This window comes from Anas acuta, chromosome 13 (genome assembly GCF_963932015.1).
Source record: "Anas acuta chromosome 13, bAnaAcu1.1, whole genome shotgun sequence".
NCBI classification, from domain to species: domain Eukaryota; kingdom Metazoa; phylum Chordata; class Aves; order Anseriformes; family Anatidae; genus Anas; species Anas acuta.
The window spans coordinates 19,813,930-19,831,630 of NC_088991.1; the positions used below are offsets into that span (position 1 = coordinate 19,813,930).

Sequence of the window (17,701 nt, forward strand, 5' to 3'; positions counted from 1 at the left end):
CTCCAAATCTGCAGATGCCTCAAACTCCGCAGTGTTTCTCTGTGAAAAACAGAGCTCCTCTGTAAATCAGGGAAGCATTTACCTCTGGATTTCTGTGCCAGGGAAGGTAAAGGTCCTCTATGAAAAATCAATGCTGAAAGCTCGAATCAATATACTCCAAGCCTGTATTTCCAAGCTGCTCCTGCTTTAACAAATAAGTTGGTTTTATCTTTCATTTGCTAGCACTGTGGATAGATGTATTTTAACAAAATCGGTGCAAAAGAGCCTCTTAATAATAAACTGCTGCTTTTATTTCAGTGGACAGCGGTGTTAATGCTGTGTGCTGGGGGGGAGAGAATGGGACAGAGAGCTGCCAGCAGAAGTGCTGGGGGCAGGCAGGACTTGCAGACACCATTCCTCACCCTTCTGATGTCCCGGCACCTGGGGGTGCCAGCTAGACAGGGGGCAGGTGCACACCCTGGGAGAATTACCATCCTTAATTAATTTGCTGGAGCTCAATTTATCGATGGGTGCAAACAAGGAAAAAGTGTGTTGGGCTGAGATGATTGAATGCAATGGGGTCCTTTTTCTTTTTTTGGAAGCGGTGAAAAATAGCAAAGGCATGACCAACGCATTAATATGCAGCTCATAAACACACTGCGGGGAAAAGCCAAGGGGAAGCAAACAAAAACCGAAATAGATTTATCAAAAAATGCTCCGTGAAGCCAAGGAATCTGCTGATGTAAACACAGTAATTGAAACTGGCCACATGAAACAAAGCCTCGCTTTCAGTGGCACCTGGGAATGGTGAGATGGAAGTAATTCCTCTTTAATGAAGATATTGTTATGTGTTTGAGGCTTTCGACAGAGCAGCAATCTCCGCTGCCTGGGAAAAGCGTGGATTAAGTTACAGCGCAGTCCTGCTGGAGGAGGAACTCGCTGCTTTAAGCAAAACCTTAGCTTGCATTATCTGTTTAATGTGTTGCACGCCATTTGTGGCATAAACATTTCCAGTTCATTTTAATTTCATATCATAGGAGAATAATAAAGACAGCGGAGTTATTGGTCACAGCTGCGTGAATGTGGCAAATGTAACTTGAAGAATTGTTCTGTCAAAGAGACAGAGCCAGATATTATTGTGTGTTTTTTTTTTTTTTTCCCTTACAGTCTTGCCAGCAGTTAAATGTGGGATTTTATTAAAAATATTTATGTAATTAAAATCTATATTCTTGAAAGTCTTTATAGCAACTGGAGTTAAACCAAAATAACACATTTACATTCAGATGTTGTCGGCTTGTAACAATATGACTCTGGTTTCGGTTTAGAAAGCAAAAGAAGAGCTTTTTAGCTGAAGCCTGAAGGTTAATATATCGGTAGCTTTGAAATGTGCAGCGATTCGAGCAGCTTGGAAGGATGGCTTTTCTAGGAAATGCTGAGTTTGGTTACAGAAAGCTGTGTCACTTGTGATCTTAGGCACGGTGCATTCTGAGACCAAAAAAATGAGTTTTATTCAATGCCCATGGAGCTTAAAAACAAACGACCAAGATCTCATCTGCTGTCTGTCAGCACGATGCATCGCCCCTTGGGCGTCCTGGTCCTTCCCTTCCCTACCTCATTTTTTTAAATTTATTTTTTATTTATTTTTTTTACCTCTAATTTTGGGGAAGGCGGCGGCCGGACCCTCCCCGCCTTCGCCAAAGCCGAAACAGGGAATTCTGCGCCGCTCCCAAAAGTGAAGGAAATTCCCCTGGCAAAAAAGCAGACTCAACAGCGATCCAGAGCCACGATCTTCTTTCTTTTCTTTTCTTCTTCTTCTTTTTTTTTTTTTTTTTTCTTGAAGCTTTGTCCAGTAATAAACAACTGTTTCAATCTGCTGCTCTGATCAAAAGAAATGTTTTAATCAGTCCCAGGCAAAATATCATGCTATTATGTTATCACTGGAGCAAATCATCAAAAATACAAAACAAAAATATCAGTTTAATACGCTCCAGATCAGGAATGTCTTGAAGAAACTCGCCTTCCTCGCAGGTGTGTCCTATTTTAAGAAAAAAGCCAGCAGAATTAGAGCGTGCGGGCTGGCTTTGGGGTGAGCGTGGCTGTCAAAGCAGAAACTGTGAGATCAAAACTGACCAAGCACAATTACTGGAAATAAAGCGCTCAGAGTGCTTCCCCCTGTCCCGTGTATGTTTTGATTATTTTTTTAAACTGACAAATTGTCTTAAAATCACCCATCCGTGTTTTCACCTGCTGCACAGCAAATCCTCCTCGTGGCGAGGCCTCTAATTTTCTTTCCTGCCATTAGACAACGAATTTGCTATTCCCGGGCTCGTTCTGCCTGTCAAGGGGAAAACGTTTCCGTGCTCTTTGGCGTTTAATCCTCCTGCTGATGCGCTACCAGGGGGTTCCTGATGCCAGCAGGAGGGAGGGAAAAGCTGCGGGCGAGCACCGGCTCCGTGCTGCCAGCTTTGGGGTCGGTTTCAACCCACGAGGGGCAAACCCACCCCCGTTTTTGGGAGCCATCCCTGCCACCGAGCTCGAGCAGAGCTGCAGCTCGTTTTCCTTCATGGGCTGTTCTGCGTCCAGGAGACCTACCCGGTGAAATTCCTCCTTTTTATGGCCCATGACTCCAGCTGCACGGGTGATACTCAAAAACAATTTAGCAGTACGTTATATTTCTATCACTGGGGGAGCGCTGGCTCGGAGCAGCCTCTTGCATGTGTCTTCACTGCCGGGGAGCTGGCAAGGCCCGTTTTTGGGATCGGCAGCTAACAGGAAGGCTTTCAGGGGCTCACATCGTGCTGAAGGGCTCCTGACTCCTCTCGGGTCTTCCCCACGCGGGGAGGCGCAGCCCTCCAGCACCACACAGCATGGCTTGACCCAAAACCACTTGAGAAAGTTGGAATATCAGCCTGGGGAGGAGAAACCACCGAGGCGCCACAGCTCTAGCCAAACCAACCCTTCCCCATCCTCCTTCTGAAATATCTCGTGGCAATGTCTTCTCATCCGCAGTTCTGCCAAAAAAAAACGCCCAAGCCAACACGAGGAGAGTCGGCGCTTCAGAGCGTGAAGGCCCTGGAGATGTTGGCTTTCGGGTTGAGATGAAGTCTCGGGGCTCGCTTTGCTTTGCTTTGCTTTAATCTGGAAAATCTTCAGCAAATAGAGCTCTGCTTCTTCCAACAGCCCGCCGCTCACCCAAGCACTGGTAGTGCTGAGCACTGGAGCAGAGGGGGCTGATGTTATCCGTCCGAATAGCCCCGATAGAGACATTAGCCCGTTTTTATGAAAGCCAAAGGCCAAATTCATATTTATCTGAGCTGCAGCAAAACCTGGCTTTTATCCTGGACATTACAACATACTGTTTCAATCTATGTTTTTATTAGCAATATTGATAACGCTGGAAGAAATACGATACAGGAAACGGCTTATCAACTTCACTTAATTTTACAGTTAAGACTTTTAATGAAGATAAAGGAAGAATTTGGTAAAGCTCTGAATCTAGAAGTGTTGTCAGTGCACAGAGAGGAGGGGGATGCTGAGAGTGATGCTGAGAGGTACCTGCACGTCCCGGAGCAGGCAGCTGAATATTCATGACAGCTTTTACCTGATGGAAGAAAATTGGTTGGTGGTCAATACTTATAAGACCATTAGTTATCCACTTTAAGATTGCCAAGGTTTTACTAGGGGTGTACGCGATGATTTACTGGAAGACTGTGGGAATCAAGGTATTTGTGTGAGCCTGAATAAAAACTGTATGGTGTGGGGGAATTTGTACCTGGGGCTTGTATCTGTGCCTGTAATGCCCTGGGGAAATGTTCACAGGGGAGCATTTTTTTATTCCCTCACAGGGTAATTTTTTTTATTTGTATTTATGAATGATTTATACCTTTTTTTTTGGAGCCTGCATGGAGGGATTGTGGTGCCGGTGGCGGATAAATCAGCCCAGCCACCTGGATTGCTCCCTTTTGTCCTGCTATCGAAAACACCCACAAAACACAATCCCACCCTCAGATTTAGCAAACCGCCATAAATACGCGGGGCCTTTTCTGCAGCACATTTTACATCTGTCAGGGGCAGGGCCTCCAAGGCATTTAAAGTACCATATGATGGAAGCTGATGCTTCCAGCTGCTGAGCGCTTGGGGTGAGGTGGATACGGCCAGGGCAGCACCCAAACAGGTATCGTGGTCCCTCTCTCAGCAACACTTCTGATGTTTAACCTCACATCTCTTTGACAGTATTTCACACCTTCCCGGTGAGTGCAAAAGCAGCAAGCACATCTTTCCAAATCTAAATAAAATAGTGAATTTCTGCTGGCTTTAGGTCGCAGGTCCGTGGTGAAGGGGTAGGGCAGTGACCATCCCCAGAGCATCAGCTGAGCAACAGCACGGGTATCTGCAAGCAACCCCACTGCTCCGTTGCTCTTTCCTCCCCTTTGGAGCCGAGGCCCCGTTTTGTTTGCAGCCTGACTGGAAGCAGATGGACCTGTCAGGGATCGCTCAGGCAGGTGAGCCGAATTGGGCTGATTAGCTGCTAAGTGCTCCCAGCTGCCCGCCGCGCACGGAGGAAATTGTTGGAGCTGGGACCCTGCTCCGAGAGGAGATCTGGAGCCAACGCCAAGAAGGAAAAAGTGGATTTCACCGAAAAGCTGCTCTCTCCAAATCTGAAGGAGTGAAGCTTTTATGATAACAGAAAATGTCTGAAAACCTCTTTAGTGCATCCAATATATCTTCAGACTTCAGAGAGGCAGAAACCATCCCAAACCCCTGCCCCTGTCTCTGGCTTTGTTCAGGAACTGCCTCTTCAGGCAGCAAATATTACTTTTACCTGGGGTTTTCCCTTAATGTCGGTGTTTTCCTCTCCAGAAACGTCTTGAATTTTACTTTCTGGTTTGTGTCATTTGATTTATAAGCTCAAAGGGTCCCTCGCGAAACCTGGAATACTTCTTCTGCTTAATTGCCACAATAAACTCCAAGGTCGGTGCTTTCGGAGAAGCAATCTGCTCCGTGCGGAAGGAAACTGTTTGATGTAAGGAAGCAGACGGTAGGTTCTCCTCATGAATGTCACCGGAGGGACACAGAGGAGAAGTGGATTTATAAATAACCATAAAATTCAGAAACTACACAAGCTCGGAGAAAGCGAAGCTCTAGTAAGCGTGAGCAGCTTGCAGCGTAATACCCAACATCTGCAGGCGCCCTTGCAGCCAGGATGGATCCCAGCAGCTCCGAGGGCTGCATCCAGGCTGCCCGGCACCGCTGTAACTCCTCCAGGGCCAGGAGGCTGCAAATTGCACGCCCCAGCCACATATGGGACAGAGTGCTTGGGGTCTGCACCCTAAATCACAAATCGTGGGGTGGCAAAAGGTGGCCAACGTGTCACGGACTTGTGTATGGATGGCAAGGGAGGTGTTTTTTCTCATCTGCTGCAAAGTGACTTCACACAAGCTAGCTGCCGGGCTGGTGATTTCAAAATGACGTGGTTGGACGCAGCACCTCCCGTTCAGCTTTGCTATCCCCATTTTACAGGAGTCGCTGCGCATTTTGTGCGTTCGCTGCACACAGATCTAGGAAGAAAGGACACACAAATACTGCGGAGTCATCTGTTTCCTATAGTGTGTGTTTACATATTAATGTGCAATACAAATTTGTAAACATGAACATTTGAAACTTTCGTAGGAACCGATACTGGCCTTTTCCCTTTCTGTAACTTTATTGGAACAACATGTCCAATGTGGCCTGAGCCACACATGTAAATAGTTTTAATACTGGATACATTTCAAATGTTCCGTGTGCTTATTTGTTCTGGTCTATATTGCTAGCCAATCCTCGTTTGTTTTGCATAATTGTGATACAAATTATCATCTAATTACAGAGCAAACCTCAAAAGAGCAAATGTAAACTAAGGCACTTCTATCAGTGCGGCTCCATCCAACGCTCCCTCTGTGCGTTTGGCCAACTTTAAACTTCTCCGGTGTGTCCACGAGATTTTGGTGAGGCTGGACAGTAAACCGCCCGTTGATTAAAAACATTATTGTTGTGTGTTTTTTTTTTTGTCTCCGTGGTTTTTAGATCAGCCTCTTGCTGTTTGAACACCAAGCCCATCCCACGTCCCAGTGCGGAGGACAAACGCGGCGCCTCCAGCGCTGCCGGTTTCATTTGCCGAGTGCTGTAAATGTGATCAGCGATTTGTGAGTAACTTCAGGCTTCTCTTGGGAAAGGTCAGGTGGCTAATAGCTGGGGTTGTTGAGCAAGTTCAATCTTTCAGAAAAACTTTTTTTTTCTCCCTGTTCCCATTAAAACAATAGCACAGTAACGCTGCGTTTATGTTCTCATTCACCCCCTACCTCCAGAAAGCTGAGAACTATTGCAATTGTCTCCAAATCACATTTAGCAGGAGGAAGCACAAAGCAGCACATAACATATGTGCATTTACAGGCACGTGGTCTCACCTGAAATGCTGACCTCGATTTCCCCACTTTCACATCTAATAAATAGCGATTTATTATACCGATGGCGATGGCAACATGCCCAACTTCCCCGCTAGAAAGTTCCCCACTAGAAAGTGCCATGCAGGCTACTTTGGGCATGGTTTGTCTCACATAAGCAGAGCCATTACGGCATGGTATGAACAAATCCAGCAAATTAATTTCCACTGAGAGCATCGCTGCCTCCTCCCAAAACCTCCCCGGGTCCCCGGGCTCCTGCAGGACCTGCCCTGAGCAGCGCCGCCGTGGGTCCCACCGAGTGGGAATTTGCTCAGCTGCAGTAGATGGGATTTATCTGATCTGAATTCAAACAGCTATTGTTACAAGATTGTCTGTCCCGAAAATAGCTATCCATCATCGGTTGAGTCTTCGGCTAGACAAACACGGGTCTGTTGGATCAGCAGCTCGTGGCCAGCAGCTCTGGAATATTTTACGCAACTGCAGCTATTTGGAAAATTGGACATTGCCCCCTGCATCCACCCACAAATCCGTAACTGATCGGGAAGAGCCTCCCAGCAAGCACAACCACGAGCAGAGCGCCCAGCCCCGGGATCGCCCCGCGTTTCGCAGGATCCGTCCCAGCCTCTGCTGCGGGCTCGCCCACCGGCGGTGAGTGACGGCTTGGAAATAAGGACTCCCAGAGGAAAAAAAAATTTCATTTTTTTAATAAAAACAGTGAGATAAACTGCTAAGGAACAGCATGAGAAAGCAGGTTTGCACAGACTGTTTAGCAGGGCCGGCGTGGCTTAGGGCTGCGTGCTGCTATCACCCGGGGCTCTGGCTGCTCCAAGCACGCTGGGGGAAGAAGTGCTGGCTGATTTTAGCAAAGACTCATGAAAGTAAAAGTGTGACTTTTTGTTATTTGAACCACTTGTTCTGTTCTTAATTTGGTGTCTGCCGTGGATGAAAATAAAACCAGGACTCTGATACCGGTTTTGGTTCTTAAACCTACGTTTAATCCCTATATATTGCTGTGTTATGTTTGTAAATACAGGATTCTCTTATCTTAATCCCCAAATACGGCTGGCCCCACTCAAGCACTTTTTTTCAAATCTCTGTCATATATTGAGTGATAAAACTGGCTTCAGATATGGACTGAGCACTGATCAAACAAAAAATATAATCTGTGCCCCGATTTATTGCGAGTTACTTTGCGCCCCTGGGACTAGAGATTGTTTACAGGAATAACAAGAATATCCACAGGTTATAATAAAATAAACAGGACTTTTGGAAGGGATTTCCAGTCTCGTGCTTCGGGGCTGGTCGAGCTGCAGCTCTCCAGAAAGGACCCATGTTCTCCAGCAGCTTCGGGAGGCATTTTTCCCTGCTGAGGTCTCTGAGCCAAGCCCCCTGGTGTGAACCAGACCGGGTGGCACACAGCAGAGGGGCTCCAGGCTCCGTGCCACAGCCCCTGGTCACTCGTCCTGTCGTCCTTCACCTCGGCAGCAGGGCTTTGGCTTCATGTTCCTGCTCGGAGAGCTGAGTTGCCCTGGTCTTGGAGCATTGAGGCACTTCCATGTGGTTAATTGGGGCTCAAGGCAGCGGGAGAGGACACCCAAGTGCCCGGCCACGCACGGCACCTCGAGGCCTCAGGCAGCCCCTCTGGGTTTAGTGGAAAATCTCCAGCGGGATGAGCTCACAGGGCTTTGGGCTAACTAAAGGAAAGCTAGATAGTTTCAGGAAAACATACTTGGGGGAGTGTATACGGCTACGTTCCCGCTTCAGAGTGCAAATATGAACAAGGTGACTGTACAGCTCGCTCTTAACCTACAACCACGACATAAATACCACCAACAGGTATCGCCTTGCTGGGATCATCGCAAATCCTCGCTCCCAGATCCTCCACACTCCCGGCGATACGACACCTTTGGCCACCAAAACTGAACCGCTCCTGCCCCACGCAGTATTTCGTACTCGGAAATTAGCAAGCCCCTGGGTATGGCTGCAGAACGGGCTCGCTTTACACGCCAATGCTTAGCGATATTACAAAATCCCACTAAAGGCAATGGTTAATTGTCGAGTGCCAGTTGGGGTGATTGCATCTGCCATCCCTCAGAGAAGCTGGAATGCTGTCACTCACTTTGAAATGGCTTGCTGCATTCATCAGTCTAGATGGCACGGAGAAGTTATAGCCGTACAAGCCATATGGAGGATGTAAAGAACAATTAAGTGCTTCCCGAGCAATGGGACTTGATGGGAAAATGTTTCCAGATGCATGTAATCCATACAGCATTTGACTAGCAGAACCGGGTACTTGAAGGCACTGCCCGTTGAAGTCTTCGGATTTACCATTTTTCAGGCTGGTTATGCCGAGGGCAGAGAGTTTGGGCATATCCACCATGAAGTGGGGCAAAGCCGGCGGGCTGGCGCCTCCCAGTTTCTCGTGGCTGGGGAAGACGAGGGATTGCTGCCTCAGGAAGCTCGCGGGGCAGATCTTGTAGTAGAGGGGCAGGCTGAGGCTGTGCAGGTAGGTCTCGGGGCACGGCACGCCGATGTTGCTGGCTGAGAGATGGAAGGCAGGTGGGGAGCACGACGGGGAAAGCAGCGGGTTGAGAGGAGAGGGCGTCCCGCCGCTGGAGGTCACTGGAGAAGAGCTGGAGCTCCCACCTGAAAACAGGAACAGAAATCACCCACAGTGACGGCCGCAAACGCGGAGCCCTTGGTGGGCTCCTGCTCCCACCGCATCTCCCCGCTGCTGGGCTCCATCCCGACACAAAGCAGCCCCAAAGCCAGCTCCTGGAAAATGGGAAGACCTCTCCCTAAGCTACACGTTGCTGTTACTTGGTGCTCGTCTAAGGAATATTCAGACCTGTCCGGTGCCATTAATTTGGCTGGGATAATGATGAGGTTCAGCTCCACGCCAACAGGTTCCTGCTGGGTCTGCGCCTCGCTGCACGACCGATAACCTCCTGTTAGACACACACACTTGCCACTTTCAGTTCCCTACTTCTTGTACAAATTATAGGCAGCTTTTCCCCACGTATAGAAGAACAAAAAAATGTATTCAGCCTGATGGAGAATTTTTTTTGTACCTTCCTGCTCACAGGAATTGACTAATTTTGCTTGGCTTCCCATGCAATTTGAAACACACACTCGACTCCTCTCGGTGTCTGCCGGAGCCTTAAACGCACATGTCATTTTGACATTCTCTTCTCCGAAACGAATCAATGGACACTTTCATAATTTGGTCGAAAAGCGACACCAGTTTACTTCACACGTGGCGAGCGCTCTCGAGGCTGCTGGTGTGTGTACCGCCACTGTTCGGCACCGCGCCTCCCAGCAGCGCCCGGAGCGGCAGCTTCACGTTCATCACCACGCTCTTTGAGAGGCTTTTCCCCCCACTTTTTGTTTCTTACCAAAGTCAGCTAGTACATGAAATCTAATAGAAAAAAAAAAGTTAAAAAAAAAGTAAAAAAAATACCCACCAACAAGAGCAAAAACCAAACCAAACCAAACCAAAACAAACAAACAAAAAAAAACAAACACCAAACCAAAAAAAAAAAAAAAACACAAAAACAAAAAACACACAGATTGAAGACTCAGTGCAAATTAATTTTTGCCAGCTCGCAGAGGATCTTCCAGGTCTGGTAAGCACCATCTTCGCAATAGCCCTGGAATGCCTGATTTTAGCGTCTCGCCCCTTCGCCACTGATGTCAGCGGCTGCTTGCGGACTGACATCGGTGGGAGAGGACGCGGGGAGCTGGGCTCCTCCTGGTGCACGCATCCTGACAGCCTCCCGGGATTTGTGGGCTTTCAGACATGTAAAAGGGTGCAGCAAAGCCAATGTTTGTGAGCATGAGGCAGCAAATGAGTCCCTGTGCAGCTAGCTAGGCAATACTGACTTCAAGGTATCCTAAGCAGTAGCATCACACAGCTCCCAGTACCAGTTTGGGACTGGGGGTAATGGTGGAGAGCACAGAGCAGCCTGAATAGCTGGCCCTTTCTGCCATTTCTACAAGCCTTAAAAATCCCAAGTTTGTTGCCATTTTTTTCTTCATCATATCATTCATGTTTCCTTTAAATTTGTCTTCTAGCTTTAGGGATTCAGGATTTTTATTTCAGCTTTTTTTTTTTTTTTTTTCCTTTCTTTTTTTCCTTTCCTTCTCATTTTCTTTCATTTTCTCTTTCTCTCTTTCTTTCTTTCTTTTTCAGAAATGCAATTTTCTTATTAGTGGAAATGGGGATTTTGTTATATTTACATCATTCCAGAAAACTGACCCTTAAAAAAAATGCTAATTATGTTACAGTTAGTAAAAAAAAAGAAATCCCAAGAAGCCCTAATATTTTAGCATCTGTATAATAAAAACTGCAAAAGCTGTGCTGGTTTTCTCATTCCTCACTGCAGCCTGTCCATCAGCTCCTCTCCAATCCACAGCCTGCCCAATAGGTTCAAAAAGAGCTTTTTACTTTAGAAATGTTTTTTTTTCTGTTTAAATAAATAAATAAATAAAAATAAAAAGTAGCTCTCTTTGCAATCTGGGAAACCTCTTAATTTCTCCAGAGCCTGATTTTTTATCTCTGCATTTTTATGCCCATACAGCACGATATTTTTTTCTTTTTTCTTTTTTTTTTTTTTTCAGCATTTTCCTACAGAGACTGGAGTGATTCGGTGTGCACCATTACAAGTTTGAAGAGCCGGTAACATAAAGGAGAGCAAAACCGGCGACTTTAACCCCAAACCGGAGGGCTCCAGGGTGCAAAAGCTCTGTCGGCTTTTCCTTCGGCGCTAACAAAAACCACTTCACAGTAACACCTCCAAAGGCTGCGGGGGGGCTGTAAGAGCCCCCTGCGGGTGCCAGCCGGGGCAGTTTGTGCTCAGTGCTCTGTTTCCCCCCCTCCTTGCCCCGCTTTGAGGGGCTGCGGGATTGCGGCACCGAAGCGGGCGGCCACTTTCCCTCCTGCGGGAAGCGCATTTTTCGGGAATAAATAAATAAATAAATAAATAAAATAATAAAAGAGAGGCTGCCGGTGTCCCCCCTGTCCCTCCCTGTCCCCCTTTTGTCCCCCACTGCCCCGCGGCCGCTTCCCAGGGGCGCTCCCCGAGCATCGCCCGGAGCCTGCGGCCGTCGGGGGCCGTCGGGGGGGCGTCGGGAGCCCCGGGACTCACCGTGGCTGTCGGCGCCGAAAGCCTTGAAGTCCAGGGCGAGGGGGGGCCGCCACGGGTAGGGCTCCAGGAGCCCGTCCAGGACTCCCCTGCGGGCGACACGGGGCTGAGCGCCGCGGAGGGGCCGGGACCCCGACGGGGGGGGACGAGCGGCGGCCGTTACCTGTTCCTGCCGGGGTCCCGAAAACCTTTGGCGAAGGGATTCCTGTCGATTTTCAGCTTCGTGATCTGCGGGGAAAGGGGAACGAGAGGGGCCGTTTATTGGGGTGTTGGAGGGGGGGGTCCGGACCCGTGCCCTGCGCCCGTGGGGGCGGCGGCGGGTACCTGCTGGTTCTGGTAGGCTGTGACCGTGGTGAACTCGGTCTCCTGGAAGGAGAAGGTGTGCACCCCCTCGGCCGGCAGCGACTGGATCTGGGCCAGGTCGAAGCGGGAGTCCTGGGCGATAACGTGCACGCGGGGCTTGTACTTGTGCATGGACTGCAGGATGATCTGTGCGGCAGGGAGGGTCGCGCTCAGCCCCGACGGCCCCACCGGGACGAGGCCGCCGCTGCCCTGCCCAGCACCTACGTGGCCCTTGTCGTCCAGCTCGTTGTTGGTGAGCTTCACCCGGTCGAAGCTGACGATCTGCCGCATCCACGTCTCCCCCGAGCAGGGCGAGTCGGGGTGGATGTAGAGCCGCGGAGTGATGCACGAGTGGTCCGTGTTCCCCGCCACCATCCACTGCGAGCTGTGGTAGACGTACCTGGGCCGCCGGCCGCCGTCAGGATCCGCAGAGACCCCCCCCGTGTCCCCCCCGTCGGTGCCCAGCCCGTACCTGTAGCGCTTGGAGTCCACGGGCACCACGTCGATGGCGATGTAGTACTGCTGCAGGGGCTGCAGCCCCTTCACCTTCACCCGCACCGACGGGAACATCCTCCTGCGGGCACGGGGAGGGCGTCAGAGGCGGGGGGGGGACGCGTTTGAAACGGCGACGAGGTTGAAAAATTAAAGGGAGATCGGAGAGGGGGGGGAAATTAATCGGAATAAAAATGCAGAACGAAAAATACCGAAGGAAAAAAGCAAAAATAAAAAGGGGGGAAGCCCCGAGGAAGGAGAAGCGGAGGAGGGAATGAGAGGGGTTTTTGGGGGGGTCCCGCCGCTACCTGCCGGCCTTGGTGATGATCATCTCGGTGCCGATCTCGTGGAACCTCCTCCAGAGCTCGGAGCCCTGCAGCTCCACCTGCACCTCGTCCCTCGCCTCCCGGCTCTCGGCGCCGGCCTTGGGCCGCTTCTCTGCGGGGGGAACACAAAGCGGAGGGGGCGCCGGGGCGGCTGCCGAGCCTGCCCCCCCCCCCCCTTTTTCCCCTTAAGCTCCCCCCCCCCGACCCCCCGACGCTACCAACCCGGCTCCGGGGCTCTGCGGCTCTGCCTGCAGCCGGCCCCGACGTCCTCGTCTCGCCCGTCGGGCACCTTCCTCTTGGCCGAGCGCCCCACCAGGGCTTCCACCGAGAAGGCGTGAGCCCGGGAGCTCAGCGCCATGCCCCCCTCCCTCGGGCCGGGGCCCCCCCGGGTCGCCGAGGGGCTCAGCGGGGCGGCGGGGCTCCCGGCGGCAGCTCCATGCGGGGTCCCGGCCCGAGCCGTCGGGGGGCAGCGGCGGGGTCCGCCCGCATCCGAGCGAGGCGAGAGGAGGCTGCGGCTCCCGCTGTTTGTTTTGGAAAGTGGTGGGAGCAGGAGAAAGCCGGAGTGGCATTTCGTGGGGCTGGGGCGGGGGAGGGGGGGAGGGAGGGAGGGGAAAGCGGGCGGCGGAGGGGAAGAGCGGGGGAAGAGGAGCCGGCCCCGTCTAGGATCAATAAAAGAGTTACTGTTCTCCATTAAATTGTAAAACTCAAAGAAATTTGACATAATTGCACACTAGGGGCCACTTTTCCAACAAAAGTGCAAATAACGTTTAACCAGAACCAGCACAAAAAAAGAAAAAAAAAAAAAAAAAGAAAGGGGGGGGGGGGGAATGAGACGGCTGCGGGACGGCTGCGACTCGGCTTTCCCGGCCCCCCCCCGGTCCGGCTGCTCCGCTTCTGCCCCCCCCCCCCCACCCCCGTCGTTTTTTTTTTTTTTTTTTTTTTCTTGTTTGTTTTTTAAAGACAGAAAATCCGCCCCAGCCCGGCCCGCTCTGGCATGACCCCCGGGATGTTTCCACGGCCCCGCTTCAAAGCGGCGGCAGCTGCACCGCATTAGGGGCACGAAGCCGGCTGATCCGCCCCCGGAGCCCCCCCAGCAGCCTCCCCCCCCCCCCGCGCCCCGCAGCGCCCAAAACCCTCGGGGGGACGGCCCCGGGCAGGGAAATGGGGGGGCAACAGGCGGGACCCCCCCTCCCTGCCGCCCTCGGGGCTGCTAGCCGGGCTGGGAGGCATTAAACCGACCCCAAAAGCAAGGCAGGTCTGTGGGAAGCGTTGGCACGGCACCGGGCAGGGCAGGTGAGCCTTCACCTGAGCCCCAAACTGTGCCCCAAACCCCATGCCACGTCCCCAAATGCCCATTTGAAGGATGCTCGTTGCTCTGCTTATGGTGGGTTTTTCACACCGATGCTCACGTACACCATTTTTTTCGCATCCATGCATTTCCCCACACATTTACACACCAAACTTCAGCTTTTTCTTGCTGGGGCTGAAAGCCAGAGCTCGGCGCCCAGCCCCGCAGCCCGACCAGGGAGCTGTGAACGAGCATCCAGGTCTGACAGCGAGGCACAGAAAGATCCAGCTGAAATCACACTGAGCTCATCTGGGAAAACTGACAGCACTGCTTCTAATGCCCATCCCTGTCCCCATCCCCATCCCTGTCCCCATCCCCATCCCTGTCCCCATCCCCATCCCATCCCCATCCCATCCCCATCCCCATCCCATCCCATCCCCATCCCCATCCCCGTCCCCATCCCCATCCCCATCCCTGTCCCCATCCATGGGGCAGAGGCTGGCAGAGGGCAGGGTGGGGAGGAGGCTGGGACCCACGGCGGGGTCGGCTGCACCTATGCAGATTTTTGTTTCTTTTTAGGAAGAGAAATGAAGCATTTCATGAACATCATGATAACGAGAACGGCATCAGCTCGTGGTTTAAAGCCAGGTGAAGCCCTGGTCCTGCCTGCAGCACGGCTGCGCTCACGGCGCTGATAGAAGCCAGCTGAGGGCACCGAGTGTGAACTTTTATCTCTGCTGACATGACATATTATTAAAAAGTATTTCAAGTAATCTTTTATTTCCTCAGCATTGCAACACATTTCAAGAACTTGGACGAGGATCAACCGGCCCTTTTTTAATTTCCTACAATGAAAAATAAAACAAAAATAAAGCCCAACCGAGATGATATAATCAGGAACATTTTGGAGGTTTAGGTCAAATTAATATGTCAGGGAAGTGTTTTCAGGGGCCTTGGAGAGCTTTAATCCGTCAAGGACTGACTCAGAGCGTTCTCAGGCTTTGTAATCTTATTGTCTTTACCAAATTATGTGGTGGTATGTAATATATTACCGTCATCAGAAAATCGAGCAAATAATCATTTGGCATAAAGTTCAGATTAACTAACTTAATTTTAAAGCAAGCGTTATACAATACCCCAGAAATGTTTGCTTAACTTTAAAATGATCTTTTACTACTGACCGTTAATCTGGTAGAGCACACAGGTAAACTCCAAACACAGACTTTTCTGGTCGTTTTTTGGGCAGATTTTGAGACATTTAATTATGTCCAAGCAGCGCTTGGTTCTGCCAAGATTTACTTTGCATTTAACAAAGCAAAACACACAAACAAACAAGCACCAAACTGAACTCGACTTGGGGCTTAGGGGCACTATGTGACACTTAAAAGCCACGTGCTCTGCATTACACGTCTAAAGCTTTAATCTTTTGTATCTCCACCTGATACGTCGTAGGTTTATGTAAAGCTGTGAATATAAATTTGGTGCTGAAACTTCTTCAGGTCCAATGGAAGGACTGGGAAGGACGGTTTGTTCTCTGCTTCAGGAACCATGAGCAAGAAAATCTTTCCTTTTATGTTTTGAAAAATAAAACCCCTTTTTCTGGTCTTGCAAACCTGTACATCCTTATGATGCTAACAGGAAAGATGCTCGCAGCTAATAGCAGAATGACAGAATAAAAAAAAACTAAAATGGACTCAAAATCATATGCTAACAAATATTTTGACTATGAAAACAGAACCGGTAGCATTGTATCTTTCATCTGGGTCGAACCCCTTCAAAACTGCCTGCTCTCCCTGTTCCTAACTGAGACCTTTAGCGGTCAAAGCACAGCATGTCCTGGGGTCATTTTTTTTTTTTTTTTGGCAGCCCTTTTTGCAAAGCCCTGCTGTGCCTGCCTGCAGAGCCTGGGTCTTCTGACCCTGCTGTATTTTCCTGCCATGTCAACATAAACCAGGACCAGCTTCTGGCCCTGTTTGTTGACCAGGACCAGCTTCTGGCTGTGTTTGGTGACCAGGACCAGCTTCTCACCATGCTGGTGACCCGCAGGCTGCCACCCAAGCAGAGGTGGAGCTGAGCTGCAGCATCTCCATCCTGGCTTCAGTGGCACTCGCCTCTGTAAGCACCAAGCAGTAATTTTAATGAGTGTGGCTGCCACTTCATTGGAATCATTAAGTGATTGCTTATTAACAGATTAATGAATATTCCTAGCAGGCAATCACTGCACAATACGCTCCCAAGGACGGAGTAAATCCCAGCAGGAAACACCCCTAGTAGCTCAGAGCGGCGCTTATGAGATGGTTTCCCCTCAAGTGCTCGAATGTCAGGTCCCACAGCACAGCTTTAATTTCGCTCTCGCTCTAATTTGGCCCCTGATGAACTCTGACGAACCCCGGCCTGGGATCCGGGCGAGGTGTGAGGACCAAACCGAGGCGTTGCAGAGCCCAGGGGCGAGGGGTTAGGAGTGGTGCTGAGCAGCAGGGTGCAACCACGCACTGGTGCACACCGTGAGCATGGCCAGGGCTCTGGGATTTCCACATTGATTTTGGGAATCAGGACATGGCACCCTCCTAGGATGGCCTTCTCCTTCCCCTCCTGCCACATGCGCTGTGTGCTAAAGGTACGTTAAAATCCATCTCCGTGATGTTGTTTTATACATAAGAATAAAACAAAAGGTTGTAGAGGGAATAGGATTAAGCTCTAAGGAAACGATTCAGTGAAGTAGAAACATTATACGTCGTATTTGGGGGAAAGTTAAACCGAATTAGGTGCCTCGGATCGCTTTGTGGTGAGGGGAGGGTGGGTGGTGGTCCCCACCTCACCCCGGGAGGTCGAACGCTCACCTGCTGCCTGAGACCTTCCCGAGACCACCACCACGGTGGGGCAGAGTGGTGGGGGCTCCTGCCCCACATCCCACTGCAAAAACAGCACTTTGTCTGGAAAAGCAAAATTTCTTGGCTCCTCTCTGTGAGGAGCATGTGTAGCAGCGCCTTCCCTCCCCAGCTCCTGCCTGCAGGATGCTGTTGGTGACCTCTTCCAAGCCCTGCCATGTGTCCAGGCATATTTATGGGTCTGGAGGAGGCTTTTCTGCCCGGTGGGAATGGGGGTTCATGGTGGGCATCCTCGTGGGAGAGGCATGGGAGGAAGGAGGAGCATCTCCCCCGGGAAGCCCACACCAGCCCTGCCCCTGTGCCCGGCTGTCCCAGCCCCGTGTCTTCTCCAGGGGTTCTCCGAAATACATCCCAGAAATATCCCCTTCCCCCTGCCAAGGCAAGGGGAACATTCCTGCCGTCTTGAACTCCTCCTGTAATACTTAAAGAAAATACTCCAAGAATGTGTAATAATCGGGGATTTGGAGAGAGCAAAATTAACCACAGGGACAAAGCGGAAAACCTCCAGAATGGCACCAAAATGTATCCTGTCCCACTTCACCACGGGGAGGAGTTGTGGGGTGAAGGACGGGGCTGGGGGACCTGGGGGACCCCCCCCTCCGCCCCACGCTTCTCTGAGCACAGCAGGGACCAGCGAGCGCTCTCCATTTAACTGCCAGGGGAACCACACCGGAGAAGGGAAATTAAAAATAGTGCTGGGGAAGCTGATTTGGGGTTATCCTATATCCCCGCGCAGGAGAGGATTGCTGGGGCCGCGTTTCCTGCCCCTTGCATCCCGGGGTCCAGCCGGCCCCGGTGGGGT

General features: G+C 50.8%; 1 protein-coding gene across 2 annotated transcripts; it reads right to left on the minus strand.

Annotated features, from left to right (window-relative positions):
- Window positions 1-7,158: 7,158 nt before the first annotated feature.
- On the minus strand, window positions 7,159-13,530 carry TBX22 (T-box transcription factor 22). Of its 2 annotated transcripts, none has more exons than XM_068697187.1 (8): window positions 12,946-13,530; window positions 12,706-12,835; window positions 12,378-12,479; window positions 12,131-12,305; window positions 11,888-11,998; window positions 11,727-11,791; window positions 11,567-11,652; window positions 7,159-9,065 (listed from the first exon to the last, which is right to left on the minus strand). In XM_068697187.1, exons 1-8 carry the CDS (start codon window positions 13,442-13,444, stop codon window positions 8,455-8,457), a joined length of 1,779 nt encoding a protein of 592 aa, XP_068553288.1. In that variant the 5' UTR covers window positions 13,445-13,530; the 3' UTR covers window positions 7,159-8,454. The 2 variants fall into 2 exon arrangements, with proteins under 2 accessions (XP_068553288.1, XP_068553287.1); XM_068697186.1 differs by having other exon boundaries at window positions 11,888-12,052; window positions 12,946-13,529.
- Window positions 13,531-17,701: the final 4,171 nt, after the last annotated feature.

Bases quoted from the DNA above. Each gene is read 5' to 3' on its own strand.
- TBX22 (XM_068697186.1), bottom strand. From the start codon at position 13,444: ATGTCAAATTTCTTTGAGTTTTACAATTTAATGGAGAACAGTAACTCT. The intron at 12,306-12,377 runs GTACGGGCTGGG...CCGGCGGCCCAG, and splicing joins GTGGACTCCAAGCGCTACAG to GTACGTCTACCACAGCTCGC. The intron at 11,792-11,887 runs GTACCCGCCGCC...CTTTCCCCGCAG, and splicing joins CAGCCTACCAGAACCAGCAG to ATCACGAAGCTGAAAATCGA.